This window comes from Mus pahari, chromosome X (assembly GCF_900095145.1).
Source record: "Mus pahari chromosome X, PAHARI_EIJ_v1.1, whole genome shotgun sequence".
In the NCBI taxonomy this organism is placed as follows: Eukaryota; Metazoa; Chordata; class Mammalia; order Rodentia; family Muridae; genus Mus; species Mus pahari.
Window position 1 is genome coordinate 33,022,120 of NC_034613.1, and position 20,690 is coordinate 33,042,809.

The 20,690-nt window shown below is 36.0% G+C and overlaps 1 protein-coding gene across 2 annotated transcripts in view; it reads right to left on the reverse strand.

Annotated features, from left to right (window-relative positions):
- Nucleotides 1-5,673: 5,673 nt before the first annotated feature.
- Nucleotides 5,674-20,690, reverse strand: part of Thoc2 (THO complex 2) — a 114,539-nt gene continuing 99,522 nt past the window's right edge. The window contains exons 34-39 of one of the 2 annotated variants that reach the window (XM_021188685.1): nt 17,511-17,648; nt 17,123-17,192; nt 16,880-17,040; nt 14,092-14,168; nt 13,587-13,632; nt 5,674-8,449 (exon numbers count right to left, since the gene is read on the reverse strand). In XM_021188685.1, the coding sequence (XP_021044344.1) occupies nt 13,605-13,632; nt 14,092-14,168; nt 16,880-17,040; nt 17,123-17,192; nt 17,511-17,648 (474 nt within the window). In that variant the 3' untranslated portion in view covers nt 5,674-8,449; nt 13,587-13,604. The remainder of the gene's footprint in view (nt 8,450-13,586; nt 13,633-14,091; nt 14,169-16,879; nt 17,041-17,122; nt 17,193-17,510; nt 17,649-20,690) is intronic. The other variant, XM_029534030.1, reaches the window with a different exon arrangement.

Below are 20,690 nucleotides of genomic sequence, written 5' to 3' on the forward strand. Positions count from 1 at the left end.
TCCTTTTTCCTTTGTTGAACGACTGCCTACAGCTGAGGGCCACAGCCAGAGTTGACTCTAGAGTATATGAAGGCATTTGAGTGTATCAGCATAGAGGCAGATGTAATCATTACTATTGCCTTTCTTTTGAAAGGGACGGATGGCAGTCTGGCTTGCAGCATTAGGATCCTAATATGCCAGTTGTTTACAAATAATCATTCCTGCCTCCCCATCAACCACCAGGTAATTGACTACCTGCAAAAGACAAAAACAAACAAACAAACAAAAAAAACAAAATCTGATATGGCTCATCAGACCCCTGTCCAATTTTAGCAAGTTCTTCTGTCTTTTTTTCCAGACTCTGGTAACTTATGCAGTGTCTATAAAGTCAAAGCACTGATTTGTCCACAAGCCTCGAGAGGATATGTAACTATCCTTGAGCATTACTATACATGCCTTCTTCTGTTAACATTTCAAAACTTATGGGCACATTATTTTGATTTCTAGTAGCTTGGTCCTGCATCTTTTTGAATAAACAGGCTTTCACTGTAAATATTTACTCCTAGTAAGACAAGCTTTTGCTAAGATCTGCCAGTCAGAAAAAAAGGGTAAGTTTGCCCAGAAATAGAAACGAGGAGAGACAATGCAAAAGGAGCAATTGGTCCATATTGAGCACAAGCCTGCTTAAGATCATCAAAAGTCTTAAATGAAATGGATATATAGTTTCTACCTCTTCGCTCTGGGTTATGAGGATTGAGCATTTCACACACTAGGACAAGAGGAAAATCCTTCTATGTCGTTTCCCATCTCCAGGGCTCAATACACAGTTTCTTATCTGGGAGACCCTTAGCATGACTTAAAAGGAAGCAATTCTCTTATGAAAGGTAAGAAACTTCCCAACAACCTCAGAAAGAAATAAAGCAAATCATTGAACAGAGGTTTCCATGCAATCAGAAACTGCACTGGATGGATGGGTTTAAGAACAGAGGAAATTGGAGTTGGGGGCGGGGCGTGCAAAGTCAGCATGAGAACAACCTCATCAAGACAGGAACATTAGGTAATATATCTTCAAGTCTAATTTTCCTTCCAGTTCCAGCATTAGTTAGGCCTTTTTCTGATCACTTTCGTTTTTAGTTTAAACTGTGTCATTTTTATCTGTTGTTTTTACTTCTTTCCAAAACTGAAAGGTATCACTAGGAATTGTTTCTGGTTTTCTTTTTTCTTTTTTCTTATTTTTTTTTAAAAGATTTATTTATTATTATATCTAAGTACACTGTAGCTGTCTTCAGACGCACCAGAAGAAGGCGTCAGATCTCATTACGGGTGGTTGTGAGCCACCATGTGGTTGCTGAGATTTGAACTCAGGACCTTCGGAAGAGCAATCAGTGCTCTTAATCGCTGAGCCATCTCTCCAGCCCGTTTCTGGTTTTCTTACATCAAATTCTCCCTAAATTGCTCTTCCTAACCAAGATCAAGTTCTGGGATCCAGAGATCCCTGTTCAGGGTAAGAAGGCTGATGTTTGCTAGTGAATACCAGGAACTTCATCAACTGGTGTGTCCCGTTTCCACTCCTTCCTCCAGCAACAAAGCTTGCAGAACTTCTGCAACCAAATGTTGATCCTTTGACTTTGTCCCATCTCACTACCTCTAGTGAATGCTCCTGACCTATTAGACTTGTGTGCACAGTATTCCCAGGAGATTCTCACCACTTAACTTTTCTCAAATGCCCATAGTTTAGGTCCTCCCTCCTGGTGATACCTGTAAGCTTACTTACAAAGCCAAGGTCATCTGATATAACCACAAGGAACAAAACCAGGCTCTTGTTGGAAGGACCACAGCAAGACTGAGTCTGGGACAATTTTATTGAAAGAAATCAGACTTTTTATACCTTTATCAGAAACAGAATATAATGGCAATTGCCAGATTCAATATAGTTATACTTGCCAGATACAATGACGTTTTGCAAACTATTCAGAGTACATAAGACTAAATGTCCTGTCAAGTTTCCATGCTTCCTTGACTTCTGAGTGAAAAAGCAGCCTGAATGTTTCACTGCCTGAGGGAGTGTATCAGTCTCTCAGGAAGTGGAGAAACACAGTGTGCTCCAGGAGCCATAGACTCTAACTTGAAAAACCAGACATATGCCTCTCGGGGCAGTTAAGTCAGACCAACTTCATGGTTTTCTTCACCATTCTACAAGATGGAACCCATGTGTCTTCTATTGCTGTGAACAGACACCATGACCAAGGTAACTCTTCTAAAGGACATCATTTCATTGGGGCTGGCTTATTGGTTCTGAGGTTCAGTTTGTTATCATCATTACAAGAAGCAAGTCAGCAAGCAGGTAGACATGGTGCTGGTGAAGGAGATGAGAGTTCTACATCTTGGTCTGAAGGCAGCCAGGAGGTGGCTCCAATATTCCACACTGCTAAGAGCTTGAGCACAGAGACCTCAAAGCCCACCCCCACAGTGGCACACTTCCTCCAACAAGGCCAATCCCCATGGGTCAAGCATTCAAACAAATGTATCTATAGGGGCCAAACCTATTCAAACCATTACTATGCCTGACACTGGTTGGATGGCTCAGTGGGTAGGCCAGGGACCTAGGGAAAAACCAACTATTACTGTTCTGCTAAAGAAATGTAACAGCAAAATGACTTGTAATGACAATCTGCTATACTCATAGTTGAATGTCTTGCTCAGCCATCATCAGAGGAACTTCCTTCTGAAGTAGATAAGAATAGAGACATCTGGACAAAGTGCTGAAAATGAGAGATATTGGAATACTTGGTCTTAAACGGGATGTCTCCATCAATCCCCTATCCTACCCCATCTAGGAAACAAGGTCTACTAAATACAGCAGGACTGGTGGCCATAAGAACTCAGAGACTGGCAGCATGCATGGGACCTGCACTGGTCTGTACCAGATGTGCTTTCAGCACTGCAAGAAGTGGACACAAATGTCTCATCCCTAACCCCAAAGTGATTTCCAAATGATAACCACTCACCAATGAAAAGTTAGTTTTCTCCAACAGTTTCATTGGGGATAAAAACCACTCTCTTAAGTCCAGGCCTGTGTCCAGAAGGAAATGGATAACACAAAAAGAACTCAATAATATTTTTCAAGGTGTCTTAGGTCTTTGTTTCACTCTCATAGTGTTTTGTATGGGCTTTCCCTACTCTTGCCTCCTCTCCTAAAAGACCTTGCAGGTCTTTTATTTACATATTATGACTTCCAATTTTGTGTTTTCAAGGGTTTATGTTGATGCCAGTGTGTATGTGTACATGTATGTATATCTATATTTGTTTCTCAAACTTTTACCTCAGCTTTTTCTGTTCATCCATTTTGTCCTGTTTTTTTTTATTTTATCATATTTTATTATTATTAAATGCCTGTTTGTTTTCTAATGAAAATGAGCAAGAAAGGACGCAGATTTGGGTGGGTGAGGATCTGGGAAGAGTTGAGGGAGTGCAATCATAATCATATATGAAAAAAAGCTAATTTCAGTAACAAAGAAGAAAGAAATGCTATCCTAAATCTCAGGTTATATACCCTCTTGCAAATCTTCAGAATTGTTTCTCGGGACCAAATAAAATCATCAAAAATCTCTATGTCTGGACCACTTTTTCTATAAAATGAGCCGGGAGGGGCAATCATAATTGCCCAGCCACTACCATTTAGGGCCATTCAAAATTACTTCCATTTTATTTTGCTTTTGAGATGTTACACTACATAGTCCTGGCTGACCTGGAATTCACTAAGTAGATCGACTTTGAACTCACAGAGACCCACCTGTCTCTGTACCCCAAGTGTTGCACTAAAGGTGTGTGGCACCAAGCCTGGTACTTCCTACTGTTTTATTTCCTGGAAAAAAAAACTTGACTTTTTAGTGAATGCAAATAAATTTCTTTCCATCTTCAGTGACAAGAAGGGACCTTATCTGAAATATAAATATCCCCAAGCCCGATTAAGACCTTTACATGTAAGTGACAAACCTCATTAAAACTCATTAAAACCCAGATTCTACATATTGCATGACTATCGTGGAAATCACTAGTATGTCATCCTACATCACTTGTAAATAATCGATTCAAACTGAGTGTGGTGGCACACACTGTAATCTCCATGCTCAGGAGGCAGAGGCAGGCAGATTTGTCAAGGCTAGAAAGGACAATGCAGGAAGGCTATCAAGAATATACATAGGGCAGCAGAGCATAAAGATCGTTTTATGACCAGAAGTGGTGGCACACACATAAAATGTCAGCACTGGGCAGGTGAGTCAGAAATATAAGGCCTCCCTCAGCTAAATGGTGTGAGGCCAGCCTCAGAAAAAATACTCACATCATGCTAACTACCATAAAATGTCCTGTTTTATTCACCTTCACTCGATAATTATGCTGTATGAAAGGTAGTAAGGAGTGAGCCCTGCCCCACCGAGCCTCCTCAGAGAATCTTCCTCTACTTAACATTATGAATTGTTTGAATCTGCTAATGAAACTGGATGGTTCATAAGGGCAGAAACTTGCGTTCTGCTTCTAGAAGAGGCACTTGAAACATCCTGAAGGAATCTCCAAATGGAGAAATACTCTAGATCATGCCTGAGATAACTAGAGCCTGCCTACCAAATGATGCCATGTTATGCTTGCAAACAGGAGCCTAGCACAGTGGCCATCTGAGAGGCTCTACCCAGCAGCTGAAAAAGACAGATACAGATACCCACAGACAAACTTTGGACAGAGGTTGGGGACGCCTATGGAAGAGTTACAGGGAGGATAGAAGGCCCTCAAGGAGACTGCAACTCCACATAAAGACCAACAGTGTTAACTAACCTGGACCCCTGGGAGCTCCCAGAGACTGAACCACCAAAGACCATACATTGGCTGCTCCCAGCCCACCCCCCATCCCCTAAGACACCTATTCAGCAGAGGGCTGCCTTGTCTGCCTGTCTGGCTTCAGTGAGAGAAGATGCACCTAAGCTTGCAGAGACTTAATGGACCAGGGTGGAAGATACAGGGAGGGGCACCCTCTCAGAGGTGAAGGGGATGGTGGGGGGAAGAACTCTGCAAGAGGGGACTGGGAGTGGGGTAACATTTGGGATGTAAATAAAGTATTTTTTTAAAAAATAAAAAACAAACCCTTGATGTTAGGTTAAAAAAGGAAGAAAAAGAAACAGTTCTTCTTTAACACATTTCACACATATGATTTTAAAGTAAATCATAGTTATTTTCTCCCAGTCACAAATCACTTTACTCAAGATGTTTTCCCTTGAAATGTTTCTTTTGCAGGGGGAGGGGCAGGTATGCTATAGGCATTCAAAAGCCAATATGCAAACTCCACTCCCACAAATAACTGTTCTGCTCATCTTCTGAAAATTACAATTACTCAAAAAGGAACATTGGAACATATATTCTTTTGTCAATTCTAAGATGGGGTCATTATTTCATAATCCTCTTTTTAAAAACTATATTCTTTTCCAACTCTGAAAATTCTGATTTGTGTAAATATAGTCTTTAAGACATTGGGAAAATAGATATTAGGTATATTTTCAGTCTAGAGGTTACCCCAAATACAAAAATTAATTAACAATGGTGGCATATTACTAGGTGTTGACAACATAGCCCATGCAGGAAAAAAAAAGAGCCAAAAGATAATTAACTTTTAAGTTATGCTAAATAACAATATACACAACGATATAGTCATTTGAGAAAACTATTGTTTATTTAGAAAAAATGGTTACACTGGTAGAATTCAGTAGATAAAAAATTCTCTTAAAAATGTCACGTGAAACTTTTCCAGATGTAAGTTTAGCAATACAAAGCTCTGGTAGCTGTAAAATTAAAACACAATTAATTTTTTATTCCCTTCTACCCCCAAGATTTCCTAATTACAAGAAAAAAATGGCAAGGGACAAGTGAGCGCTGGTATATTTTTCTTTGTAGAACATATTTTAATGTTGTACACATACTATATAAAACGATTCTTAGGCGTTGCATAAGACAGTGCTCCACTTTATTTTTAGTGACTAATATTAAAAACAGGCCAAATAAATTAAAACTGAGTTCTAAGATGAGGTAAATTCAAAATCATTCAGTAACTGTTTATTTTCAGTTTCAACATTAAAAAGGAAGCATTTCAAATGGGGGAAGGGACTTGAAACCCAGGCAGTATTTAATCAAAAGTGAAATTCTGTACAAATGTAACCTTATTTGCTTATTGGGAAGTATATGCAGCACATTGTGCTAAAATATGGAATAATTAACACTTTCAGCCATTACTGAAAATAAACATGTAGAAATTAAGCAACAAGTTAAAGTACAATAACATACAACACAACAGTTTTAGGTTTTCTGCATGGAGCAATAAAGCAGGTAACTGAAAATGGGCCCACTTCATTCACAATTCTCAGAAATCTACTCAGGAAAATACAATTCTGGTCACAGCTGTATGATTTCATTTCATTTTTTCCACCTAAAAGAAACAAACTGGTTATACAGATAGACAAAAGAAGGAGTGGCTGAGGGGGAATGAGGAGGAAGGTCAAAGCAAGACAAGAACAGGCCAGAGAGAAAAGGCCAGGGAGTGATGGAGGGGAAAGAAAGGGGGAAGAAACGTCAGTGAATTTTATCAATAACAAAGACCTGGAGGAAGTTCCCAGAAAATGAGGAAATATTTCTATGTCTCTGTCTATTCTTAGAAATCATTCACACACCATGAATTTTAAGAACCATTGAAACATTTTCTATGTGTGAGAGGGTGAAGGATTCTGGGGTAGAGAAAAAGATTAAAGAGTAACAGGTATATTCTACAGGCGCAAAGGATAATGTATCAAAAAGAAACACAACATTTAACAAAGGAAAGGAACCTATTTTACAAGATCAATCAAAAAAAATAGAGAGAAAATGACATCGATATTTTCACAAGGACACATTTTAATAGTGAATTATATTAAGATGCAATGTCTGCTAAATTATAAAAATTGCTTTAAAAATATATTGACTCAATTATACTCATTTCCTTTCCTTTATGTAGACATTTTTCAAATACTGCATAACGAAATAAATTCAAAACATGACCATTACAGCATGTGGCAAATAATTTATCTGCCTAACATTGTTCTCAGATTTTAAATTAATGCTTAATGCATTAAACTTTACTAATGAATATACTACATTCACACAGTTCCAAAAAAAATCATAGCTAGAAGGGCCTTAGAAAATAATTACACTTGCATGAAATGCTGACAAATAATTTACACATCATTTCTACACAGCATTCTGTGCATACTGTGTATAATCTTGACATCATCAATTATAATTTTGGATATACCGATGTTGACCTTCTAATTTTATTACTTAAAAAGTGTAATTGTTTCTGTCCCTCAATGAATAAATGGGTAAACAAAATATGATACACATTCATTCTATGGAATATTTAACCTTTAAGAAGGAATGGATTATTGACACATGCTATACCATGGATGACTCTTGATAATAAGATGGTAGTTGAAAGAACCCTGGCCCCCAGGACATGATATTGCACAATTCCATTTATATGAAATGTCCCAAAACAGGCAAATTCATAGGCAGAAAATGTGTCAGTAGCTTCCAGTGGCTGAAGAAAGAAGAGAAATAAGAATGACTGCTAACCTGCATGTTCTGACATTAGACTGCACCACACAGTCAATGTACTAAAGACCACTGAATTATCCACTTTAAAATGCTGACTACATCTCAGGATTTTAGATTGAAAATGAATGATGCTTCAATAAAGAACTTCATGGTATTCACACGACCATGCTGATAAAAATAAGAAATGGGAAAGAAAAAGAACATCATGGTATCTATATGACAATAACCAGAATAACAAATGGGGGTCTCGATTATGATGTCACACAATGAGAATTCCTTAAGGACAAGAAAACTTTTGATGACATATTTAAGGGTACATATTAAATGATAAAAAAATTTTTTGCTGTTAAAACACAAAGATCTTTCCCATGAATTGGAATTAAAATTTTATAAGAAGCCAAGACCCTCCAAGCAACATAATCACCCCAATGTTTTCACACTTAGAGAATTCACACACAAAGGCAACCTATCTACATCATTAAGGAATTGCTTCCAGGAGGCAACTTCCTCTCCTTTCTGAGAAAGATGAACTAAAAGTCAGTTAGTGAATTTTCCTTTAGATGCTGCTTCTGGACGGTGTATCCCACGTAAAAATTGTATGCACGGGGACCTTGTTCCAAGAAACTGCCTGCAGGTGAAAATAATGTTCTGAAAATCAGTGACTTTGGAATGTCTTGTCAAAAGGATGGTGGTGTGTATGCATCTTCTGACTTAAAGCAGATTCCCATAAAATGGACAGCACCAGAAGCTCTTAAATATGGGAGATGTCATTCTGAGAGTGACTCATGGAGCTTTGGCATCCTCCTCGGGGAAACGTTCAGCTTAGGGGTCTGTCCACACCCTGGAATGACAAATCAGCAAGTACAAGAGCAAATGGAAAGATACTCAGTGTTAACCACACCATCTCAATAGTGTCCACACAGTCTTATACAATAATGCTGAGGCTTGGGAGTTACAACTGGAAATCCATTCCAAAGCTCAATGAACTTCGAGAAGAGGTAGCTGCTACCAAACATACTTATAACCCTAGAAATTTGAGAGTGTGAGACAGGAGGATAGCAATGTGTTAGATGCCATTCTATACTATATAGAATTCCAGGACAAAGTGAGTCCCTGTCTCTAAAATCCCCAAAACACTAAGAAGGCATAGTAACAAAACAGTACGGAACTCACAGTTTGAATTTTGTCCTCCATACACTTACAATTTTATTGTCATTAACACTGAACTTATACCAATCATATGCAACATTCTTTTAAGTTTAATTTTAAATGTTATTTTTAAAATGTACATCGTGTTAACAATCATAAATAAGCAAGATTAACTTATAAATCTAAGGTGTCACAGTTTCTATCTTTTTCCGTTAGGATTTTGTTGCTATTGCTCAGTTCAGTCTGCTGTCCATCACACACATGTACTCTTTTAAAGCTATCAACTATATTCTTAATGCCACATAAAAGAATCAAACAAAGGTGTCCTTCTATTCCGCTGAGAAGATTACATGTATAAACATCATTTTATATTATATTAGTAATTATCTCAATGTTCTCAATTCTTTTTATCTGATTCAATAGTTCAGATGTCTCTTAAAATAGCCTTTTTGGTGATATTAAAAAAAATTAAGAGAAACTTTAAAATACCAACCTGCCCCAAAAGTAGCTAACTCCTGGTTAAGTGTCATTTGAAGATTTCATGACTCACCCCTTCAATGTTTATCCCTTTCCCTCTCCAAAGCTGAAGCACATGTAAGGGTGAAGTTGACATTTAGAATATCAAAGGAACATTCACAAGGAAGAAGTTACGAGGAAAAAAACATAGAGACAGGCATCCTTATCTAGTATCCCATCTGCAGGCACCCTTACAAACTTTTACAGCAAACATAGTCTCTGGAATGTTCTGTGTCAGTGAAATGTAACACAACGTTAAAGTTGAGAATCTTTTAAGCTGAAACTTAATTGCATAAAGGGTTGCCTGTCAGAATGAAAAATGTACAATGAGGATAGTCACACACATGGGCAATTGTGAGAGAAGAACCTTTTATAAGCCCTATCCCATTATCAAGACCTTGAAACTGCAAAAGAAAATAGCACTTTAGTGAATATGTGTCTACCTGAAGAGGAAAAGCAAGAAAGTATAGAATTCTTTCTAGCTTCAACTACTTAGTGCCTATGACTATTGGTTTTCAGAACCCACAACTAGTATTCCAATGAGTATAAATGGTAATGAAGAGAAAATAGTTGTGCCTATCATGTCACTCTCCTAACAAAAGCTTTATAGATATTAAATGATTGCTATATGTAAACCAAAATAAAAAACAATAAATATCCTCAAGGATATAAAGCAATGGTTAGTCAGTATGGTTTCCCTTCTATCAAACAGTATAAGTAAACCAAGCTTGTTTGATAGCAGGGGGAAAAAAACTTTTTTCTTCTAGTATCGCTCCTCACCAAAGTTTTTATTGATTAAATCATTTCACATTGCAGTTACTACTTCTGTATACAGATTTCCATGTACAGTTAACATACTGCCTAAATATCCCAGATAATAAAAATAATTGCTTATTTGATTAAAAGAATGATCATTTGTTCATCACAAATTACAAGCAAAGCATGTGGCTATGAAGCATACTCATACAAATGTGGGAACCAGGAACTAAGGCAAGCTCACATGTTGAGCAATAAATTCATCAAATACTCTATTTCCTAATAGGAGTTACTACCAAATTCAGACAAGCCTTGGAATGCCAATACATTCCTCAAGTTAGGAATCTGTGAGAGCTTAGGAGGCCAGGTTCCCAAGTATAAAACAGGAGGGGGAAAAGGCTAGATTAGGAATTATAAAATCAATGTCTACAAGGGCTAAGCTATAATGGAAACAAACAAAATTAACCATGTACGCAATTCTGGAGTAAACAGCCTGTCTCTTCCTCTCCTAACCACCTTCTCCACAAAATCTTTACTCTATGGGGAAAGCATGTAGGTCAAAGTTTGACTGCTACCATGTAGAAATCAAAACACAATGTCAAATGTTTCAATTCATCAAATGAAACTGAAATTCTGAGTAGTCAATTCTTCTGAATTGCTGAAGGATATTAAGATACAGTGTTTTTGCAGAATGGTACATGTATATAATCCTAGCACAACTGAGGCTGAACTGGTATTTGTGCTGGGGGGTGGCACTGATTTGATACCAACCTAGGCTACACAGTGAATTATGGACCAGCTTGGAATACAGAGTAAGAGCCTACTTCAAACCAACCAACAAATAAATAAAACAATGCTTTCTAAATGCTTTCTAAGGCCTTACCTAACAAGGCAATTTTTTTTCAAGGACTAGATACTTTGTATCAGACTTACAGGATAAAAGAATTAGGCTACATATATGAGACTAAAAGTAAAAAAAAAAATGGGGCTTGTGGGAATGGCAGGCTAGAAATACAATGAACTAAAAGTATGGACAGAATAGGGTATGAGTTGTGGGCCACATATACCAGGTAATAAGAAGTAAGTCACAGAATGGTTGTTAGATAACAATGAGTTTTTGTTTGGTTGGTTTTCCCCCTTTGGTGTTGGGGATTGAACTCAGGGTCTTGTACATACTAGGCAATCTACCACTGAGCTACATCTTGAGCTTTAGGCAAGGATTTTTTAAAGATTAAAGTAAAAGGAAATGTTAAAGGCAAAAGCAGCTAGTGATGTTCAAGGAGAGGTAGAATTTGGACAAAGATTTTGCAAATAAAAATAGCACAAGAGTTTGGGAACTAACAAATAGAAGAAAGGACAAAAGACTCTGAAAGAAAAGTAATCTAAATCACATTTATGTATGGTGTTCTCTTGATCTTAATGTACCCATTTTAGTATGTCTGCACTTGGGTGACAGGTACAACAAATCAATGTAATTTCTCTGCTGACTCCCTAAACCAACTTAAAATTAGTGAGCAGATAAAATCATGGCAATGTAATATGTTAGCAGCTCTTCTTTCTGCAGATTAGGAAACAAGTTAACAGGGGAACAAGAGAGGCAGATTTTGATATACCCTGGAGACAGACAATGGTACCATAGGAAAGGATAAGGTTTTTGATGAGAAGAAAGAAAAATGGAAATGCTTCCCCAACCACAGAATGAGCTCAAATACAGAGGCAACCAGAAAATAACCAGGAGAAAATAAATCATAACCCTGCAAGAGTAAGAGTCTGTTCCAGAAGGAAGTAAATGGGACACATATAACTGTCAGCAAGCTAAATATACATGTAAAAAATCATTTGCTTCTAGATTTACTATAAGACCAGCAGCCAAACAGCTAGTCTTTTCCAATCCTACTGCCTCTCACCTTTTGTTCCCAATGTATACTCCATGGCCAATGTAAATATAACTCATAGAAATCTGTATCAAAACCTTCATGTGTAAAAAAGCAAACTTGAGTTCTGAGAGAAAATAGATGCATAAGATCACAGTGAAAGTTGTCAGTGACCATGGTTGATATGTTCCAAATGAAAATTTGATAGAAAGGATTTTTGTTTCTTTAACAGCATGTTAAATAAAAACAAATTAAAAGGCTAGTATTGAAATAAAAAAAACAATATATTGTATGCATAGTACTCAATATATATTATATATATAAAAATATACTATATAATACATATCATATTCATATATATGTATATTATATATATAATGGTTCCCCAGGGAAGACAATTGGAAGGATGCCTAGAAGACGGAAAAATACTATTTCTTTTATAATTTTCCTTCTTAAGAAATAAAAAAGGACTCAGTCAGGTGAGGTAGTCCATACCTTTAATCCTATCACTCAGAGGTCAGGGGCAGGGAAATTTCTGTGAGTTCAAGGCTAGCCTGATCTACATAGCAAGTTCAAGACCAGCCAGGGCTATATAGTGAGACTGTCTCAAAATAAGAAGAAAAAACATTAAATAAATCCGCAGGGAGAAACACTGAACCAAGCACACCTTTCAGTAGGTCACCTATCTATCAAATTCCTGCATTGCGGCCAAAATAAAGATGACACAACCAACATCCTAAACCATATACTGAAATAGCTCCCAGACATTATTCACCCTTAAGTAGCATTAAGTAGAGTTCGCTATGTATCAGGTTCCATAAATTATTAGAAGCAGCTCAGGTTGGAGATAAAGTATAAATAATGGGTGTCACTGTATTAGTATTAAGAAGTAACAATTGCAATGAAAGCAAAAAAAAAAAAGAGAGCAATAAAGGAAAGTCAACTTCAAATATGTCTACCTGGAATCATTAATGGAGGAAAGAATCATCCTATATACTTCAATAATTCTAAACCATCCAAAAGTAACTATTCAGATGCTGGCGTTAAGTACTCAAAAAGAAGAGGCTATATTAGAATATGCATAGTCCACTATGGTGCTCAGATGATTTATGTAAGATATTTAAAGCATTTTATGCATCATAGAAAACAAATACATTACCTTGAAAACAAGTTTGCCTATTTAAAATCTAGCTAAAAGTATGGAACACAATTTCTGACTTTATAAATAAATGTGAGCAGTGGCAGAAAGGCATGAAATCTTAAAGGCACAAAGAACAGAAAACACTAAAGTTCTGCCCGTAGTGTCAACTCTGTTTTCTAATGCCTCTGTGACCTGCTTCAACCTTTCATCAGTTTTCATTTCTTTACCTGTAAAGTATAAATACCACCACCACTTATTGGGCTAGAGGTGCTTTTAAAACATAATTTTCCAGAAATGTTGGGACTAGGTAGCAATGAGAAATCCAGGTGTTCTTAAATACAAGTGTAACTAATCAGCAAGCTTAAAGTGAAAAGAGCTTTAAAATAACTGCAAAATTTATATCTATACACAAAATGTCTCTGTGTTATAGTCAGGTAAAAATTGGAGTAGCTGTATCCTGCAAAATGGATCTCGATCCTTTACCATTTCCAGACCTCCTTTAGGTGTACCTCTAAATGAAAAGGAGGGGAGAATATACTCACCTTGGTTGAAATTGATCATTATCTGTGCTTGTCAGAGGACTTATGAGTAGATAACAAATTAAGGGAAAACAAGCTTGGGGCAGGAAGACTAGTGTCCTATCTTTTGCTATAACCCCTTAGGTTTCTAAGCCGAATTGACTCTGATCAACCTACTAATCTCAAGAACTGAGAGCTCTGCTATGTGTCCCATCATTCTGCACTTCTCACCATCCTCCCCAGACCAAGGGAGTCTCCGTTTCTCTTTTTCCTCTTAGTAACAAGACAAAAGGGAGCCTATACAACTTGTCATAAAACATCTCCATCACTACAGAATCATTTTTTAAAAAATCATGAAGATCAAACCTCCTGTTTTCAGATTATAAACTGACAGTTAACTACAGATATCACTTTAAAACTAATAAGCCCCTGCATATTTAGATCACATAGAAGAAAGGTTTCATTCTAAACATGAATAGTACCAAATTCTTCTACTACAGTGAGTGAAATATAAAGATGAAAAGGATATTGTTTCTTCTCTTCCTTTCCTCCTGAACTATCCCGTTTTTCTTTCTTTTCTATCTTTTCTTTATCATGCCTGGATTCCTATGAGGAATGATGAAATTAGTTGGGAAAGGAAAAATCAAATACATTTTTAAAAAAGCAGCTTGAAATTCCCTTTTATCATCCACCAGCCATAATTTTTCTTCAAAAACTTGCTTAATATGACTTCAAAACCACATGTAACAAAAAAAAGAAAGAAAGGAATATTGAACTCACGCCTCCAAAAGTGAAAACATTCATAAACCACAGGGAAGTGTGACAGCTTATAAAACAGGAAATATTTGCAAAACATGTATAGCAGTCACATATCCAAAATATCTAAAGAAATCTTAAAAGTGAATGTTATAAAAGACTCATTTTGAAAACGATGTGAAGAGATTTCTCCAAAGAAGATATATAAAGACATGGAAAGACAGACATCTGGTACCATTAGTCACTGAGGAAATACAAATCAAAACCACAATGAGTTACCACGTACATCCACTAGGATAGCTATGAATAAACTAACATACAAAGGAGCCAGTGTTGACAAGGATGTACAGAAATTGCACCCTGATGTATTGCTAGTGGAAATGCAAACTATATAGCCACTGTGAAAAGTTTGGCAGCAATTCAAATAGGCTAAACAAAATTATCTAATAACCTAAAAATTCTATTCCTAGGTATATCCAAGAAAATTGAAGGTAGTCAAAGGAATTACTTCATATCAGTACACTAACTGTCATAATATTATTCATAATAACCAAAAATAGGAAACAATCTAAAAATCCAACAATTGGCTGGTTGTGGTGGCTTACCCCTGTAATCTTAGCACTAGAGAAGCTGGGGCAGGAAGACAGACTGCAAGTTTGAGGGTAGGCTGAAGTACTGAGGAACTCGAAGCTAGCTTGGGCTACTAAGGGAGGCCCTGTCTCAAAACATAACAAAAATCCACCAACTAACAAATGATTAAATAAATATGATATCTTCATATAATGGAGTTTTCTTTGGTCATAAGATATTGAGTAATGGCAGATACTACAATATGGAAGAACAGTCTCAAAATCATTCCAAGAAGACAGACACAAAAGACTGTACTATTTTATAATTCTACATATATGAAACATTCAAAATAGGTAAATCCACAGAGACAGAAAGATTACTGGTTGCCAAGAACTGGGGAAGGCAAAGTAAGGAATAAATCTATCATGAGGCTACACTTCCCCTTTGGGACAATTAAAATGTTTTGGAAGCAGACAAACACCAAATGTACAATACTGCAAATATGCATACCACTCAATTCAGTGGTTGTCAACTTCCTAATGTTGTGACTCTTTAATATAGTTCTTCATGTTGTGGTGACCCCAACTATAAGATGATTTTTGTTATTTTATAGTTGTAATTTTGCTACTGTTATAAGTAGTAATATAAATATTTTTGGAGGGGCTGGAGAGAGATGGCTCAATGTTAAGAGCACTGACTGCTCTTCCAAAGATCCTGAGGTCAATTCCCAGCAACCACATGGTGGCTTGCAACCATCTGATCTGATGCCTTCTTCTGGTGTGTCTGAAGACAAGTACAGTGTACTCATATACATAAAATACATAATCTTTAAAAAAATTACATATTTTTGGAGGTAAGGGTTTGCAAAAGGGCCTCTGCACCCCACAAGTTAAGCACCATTGATTTAATTGCATTATTCTGTTGTCCTATGTAAACTTATCTCAACTGAAAAAGGAACAGCCTATCTTTGGAAGCATACAGAATTAAATTATCTACTATTTACTTTTCTAAAACTATTTTTTAAAACTTATGGATACAGTGCACATTTGTAACATTTATAATGATGCTTTATAAACAGTTTACAACTTAGTGGCTTATCAATTATTTTAATGGAGCATGCTTGAGGTTTGATTATCAATCATAAGTATATAACAGAATGTACTTTATACATATATAAACTTCAACAATAAAAGAAACTAAAAACAAAGTGGATAGAGGTAAACTGACGTGGTGAGCTGGTGGTGGTAGTGGTGGTGGTGCACACCTTTAATCCCAGCACTTAGGAGGCAGAGCTAGGAGGATCTCTGAGTTCAAGGCCAGCCTGGTCTATAGAGAGTTCCAGGACAGCCATGGCTACACTGAGAGACAACCTCTCCCCAACCCCCCAAAAAAGGAACTGAAGTGCTATGAGTGAAAAGGAGAGAAAAAGATCTTCAAAAGTATACTAATTCTAACTTCACAGTAATTTAGAGCACATCTAGCACAAATTTTCTAACCAGGGAACCTATTCCTTCCCAATCCTCCTGTTGCCATTCCAAAATTAACAAATCATTATCTGGCAAGAATATACATACATACACACTGAAGCACTAAATTTATAGGGGTAAGTATTTTCCTCACAAGGCCCTACCCCAAGTTGAGGAGCCACATGCAATTAATGGCTGCTTTGAAAGGAAGAGAGCCAGCCTTCTCTAAGGACAAGCCCTCTGAATGGTTCTCCAATCCCAAATTGTCATTCCTAACACATATACACATGAGCAGCACTAAATGGACTCAGCAGATGATACTTCCAGACACATAGATAGGTATAATAGTAATGATCATAAAGAGGTCATGAAGTTTAGCGGAAGTTGTAGGAAGACACAGGAAAACAGAATCCAGAATTTGAGGTGGAAATGATGTAAATACAGTAATCATCTATGACAGTCTCAAAGAATAATAAAATACATGTTTTCTGAAAAGTATACAGTTCCTTTGCATTCCTAATTTACCTTTTTGCCACCAGATGAGATTTTATCCATCTTCTCAGATTTAAACGAATCACTACTGCTTTTTTCTTTGCCTGAAGATTTTGACTTATTTTTCTCTTTGTCTTTCTCATTTGGATATTGAGACTCACATGGACTCTCACTTTTGTGTTTTGAAACCCCCACTAAAATTACAAAAGAGAATAATGAAAGGCTTTTCCAGTTCACTCTGATGACTGCTTCCAAGGTATTAGTAAGTCTACCTACTTGTTCCATTCTCCTCTTTCCGCCTCTTTGTTATGTCCGGTGGCACTTCGCGGTCATTGTTTGAATGATCCTAAAACCAAGAATTGTGAACTACATTGATCAAGGGTTATAGTTTTTATTTTGTTTTGAAGTATTACTTTTATTTAAAAAAGACATCACTAACTAGCACTGGAGGATATGTGCAGTACTACATACTTGATAAAATGACATGATTATTAAACTGAAGTTTTTATTTACTGTAGAAGTTACGAGCACACTTTAGGAAGAAAATACCAGCTAAAAGTTGAAACAGACTGCTGTGGAATAAAGCAGTATTTTCTAAAAGCAGAAAAACACATTACTATACACAAGATAAAGCTTTCCAAGCTAATTTTTAAAAATTACAAACCCTTTTCCGTTCTTTCCTGTCCTTTTCATCTTTTTTCTCTCTTTCTCTGGATCTTTCCCTTGACTTGTCCAAATCTTTCTTGTCCATTTCTCTCTCCTTACTCTTGGACAGTGGTGGAGGGTTATGGTTAATGTAGAGCTGTTAAAATTAAGGCAATATTACTAAAGATTATTAGTTTTCCAGTATTGACAGCCTTTGGTATTTTTTGTTTACTAAACAAAAGATAACAGGTAATTATATATAAAGTCAAAACTAGTTATCTACTTGTTTTATAAGAGCTAAAGTAAAAGAATATAACACATTTACAAAGGCTTTAATCCTAGGCCTTATAAGGATTCCCATTTTAACTCAGTTCATTACTGCCTCAAGTAACATTTCCAGTAAATTCACAAACTATCGTTCTCCTTGTCACTCCAGTTCATATGTAAAAGACTACACTGTCTCTGCTGAAAGACAAATCCTATGCAGTCAAGATAATTAAAAGTCTTACCATCTACTAAGCAGTCAATGACAATGGACAAAAAAAGTTATAAATAAAACCTAGCCATGATTTTGCTACTACATCCATTCAGCATAGGTATAATCCAGGCAGTGATTATCTCAAATAGTTTTGGAAATATAAAGGCGGATGCATACTCTCTACTTTCATAGTTCTATCAAATAATCACAGCTGTGAATTCTATCTCACTGGTTCTAAACAATCCAGGACACCATCACCTGATGGTGACTAGACTCGGAAGACTGAAAAGTGACAGAACAAATACTCTCTGCAAGAAAGTCTATTAGTGATAAAACAGCCAAACCATTAAGGCTATTCTAATCCCATGAGAGAAAAATCCTGCTTCTGAAAGTTGGAAATATAAAAATCCACTATAAAAGAGAATGTTTAGGAAGTAGTCAGAAAATAATCAGATGCCTAACTTTATGGCATTTAGAACTGTGGTACAAGTAAGTCTATGTTTCATTTAATACATTAAAAGAATAATGGCTAGAATTTATTATGTAGCTACCTAATTCTAGATATACCCTAGGAAGAAACAGAACAGTGAATGCAAGTTAAATAATTTTACAGTAAGAAATCCTATGATAATCTAAGAAATGGAAGAAAAAGAACCATCAATTTGAAGTTTGTTTGTTTTTTTTAAAGATTTATTTTAATGTAAGTACACTGCAGCTATCTTCAGACACTCCAGAAGAGGGCATCAGATCTCCTTACGGATGGTTGTGAGCCACCATGTGGTTGCTGGGATTTGAACTCAAGACCTTCGGAAGAGCAGTCGGATGCTCTTACCCTCTGAGCCATCTCACCAGCCCCAATTTGAAGTTTAAACACTTATTTTTAAACACCACCAAACATTTTCAATTCAATTGCTTAAGAAATGTTATCAAAGCCACAGAGTGGATTCTTTTTTTCTTTTTTTTTTTTTTTGATTCTTTAAAAATAATCTATGTTTAAAAGCTAAAGAATGACTGAAACAGTCAAAGTGTTTATCGATAACAAAGATTAAGAGAGTAATCTGTAGTCTTTAAGTACTAAAAGATACTTTTACTGGATGTGCCTTGAATGACTTAAAATTTTTCTAATTGTGAAATTTATTACATCTTTTCCCACATTTTAGTATTACTTATGGACTAGATAAGATAAAGTCAATAATATATTTAACACTCAACAATATCCTTAAAGTACTGTTTCACTTCTCCTATTACTAGAGTACCCACACACACACCAAAAAAAAGACATTTTTCAATGCCTACTTGAATTCTGTACTGTAAGGAATTAAGAAACTTCTCTAGAATTTCTGGCATTAATACTGAAATATTTCACTATTGGCATTCAATGTCAAACAGTTAACTGATACACAATCCAATTCTAGGTTTAAAAATAAAGCAATTTATTTCCTCCTCCCTGTCTTTCTAATAATTGTGACAGCACCTTTTACTACATCACCTACTGAGTAGAATTCATACTTCTTTGTTTAGGCATTCTAAGCATGCTGCATAATCGTCACAATTACATCCTAGCATACAGCAATCTAAGGTTCTGTGGCCACCAGTAGTCCCTAACTTTCATCCTTTTTACCTTACTAGCATAATTAATTACTTTTATCTTAAAATTCTCAGGTTTAAAAAAAATAGCTTGAGAGCCATCAGCACCCTATACTATCTCTCAGCTCTGCGATTCACTTTCCAGTATATTCTTATTCTATTATTATTGTTATTTATATGCCACTTCTGTAATGGGGTTTGCTTAGTAATCTCAAACTATTTCTGCCCACAATCATTTCTAGTACATCTCCAACTAGATGCCTTTTCCATTTTTATATATGTCTACAATAAATGTTTAACACATTATTGGCCAAATAAGGTTAATGATATGACAGGACAATCTATACATAACACTGTAGGGTTTTTGTTACTGGTTTGATTTTATTTCTTTAGATTGAGACCATTAATATCTAATAAAGGAATCTAGCCAACTCTCCAAATCAAGCCTTGGTTGGCATAGTAGCATGTTTTTAGTACTCTCTTCATCATATATAGCTGCTAGTACTGCTATTCCAAACCACAACTGACCAGAAGAACTATGTGAGGAAGAAATGGGCATGGAAAGGGAACTGAATATATGAATATGAATCCTATGTTAGGTTAGTCATCTTTTAATCTCATTAAAAATTGAATCTATGCATTACTTTACTATGAATTGGAAAGTAAAATATATCAAAGAATTACTGAGAAAGAAAATTTTAATATTACTTATGGACTAGATAAGATAAATAAGAAAGAAACTTTAAAAAAAAAATCAAACTAAAATCAAGGAAACAATTTTATATGTACAAGTAACAAGGTAACATGAAAGACAGACACATATCTTACAATAAAACCTCTAGGAAGTAAAAGCTGCCCCAGAAACAGGCTATATAACTTGTTCAAAGTCTAGGAAACTTTATCCCAAGTCATTCAAATGCTAGTAGATATTCTATATACTTAAAATTATAAAATCAGCTACTATAGAAAAATACTACTTTGGATCATTAAAAGTATTTAAGTGGCTAAACCTTACTCTAAGATCTCATGCCAAGGTAAGGATCTGAAAAATGAATCTCATAGTCTTTAATTGTGTATATGAGAATGAGAGAGAGAGAGAGAGAGAGAGAGAGAGAGAGAGAGAGAGAGAGAGAG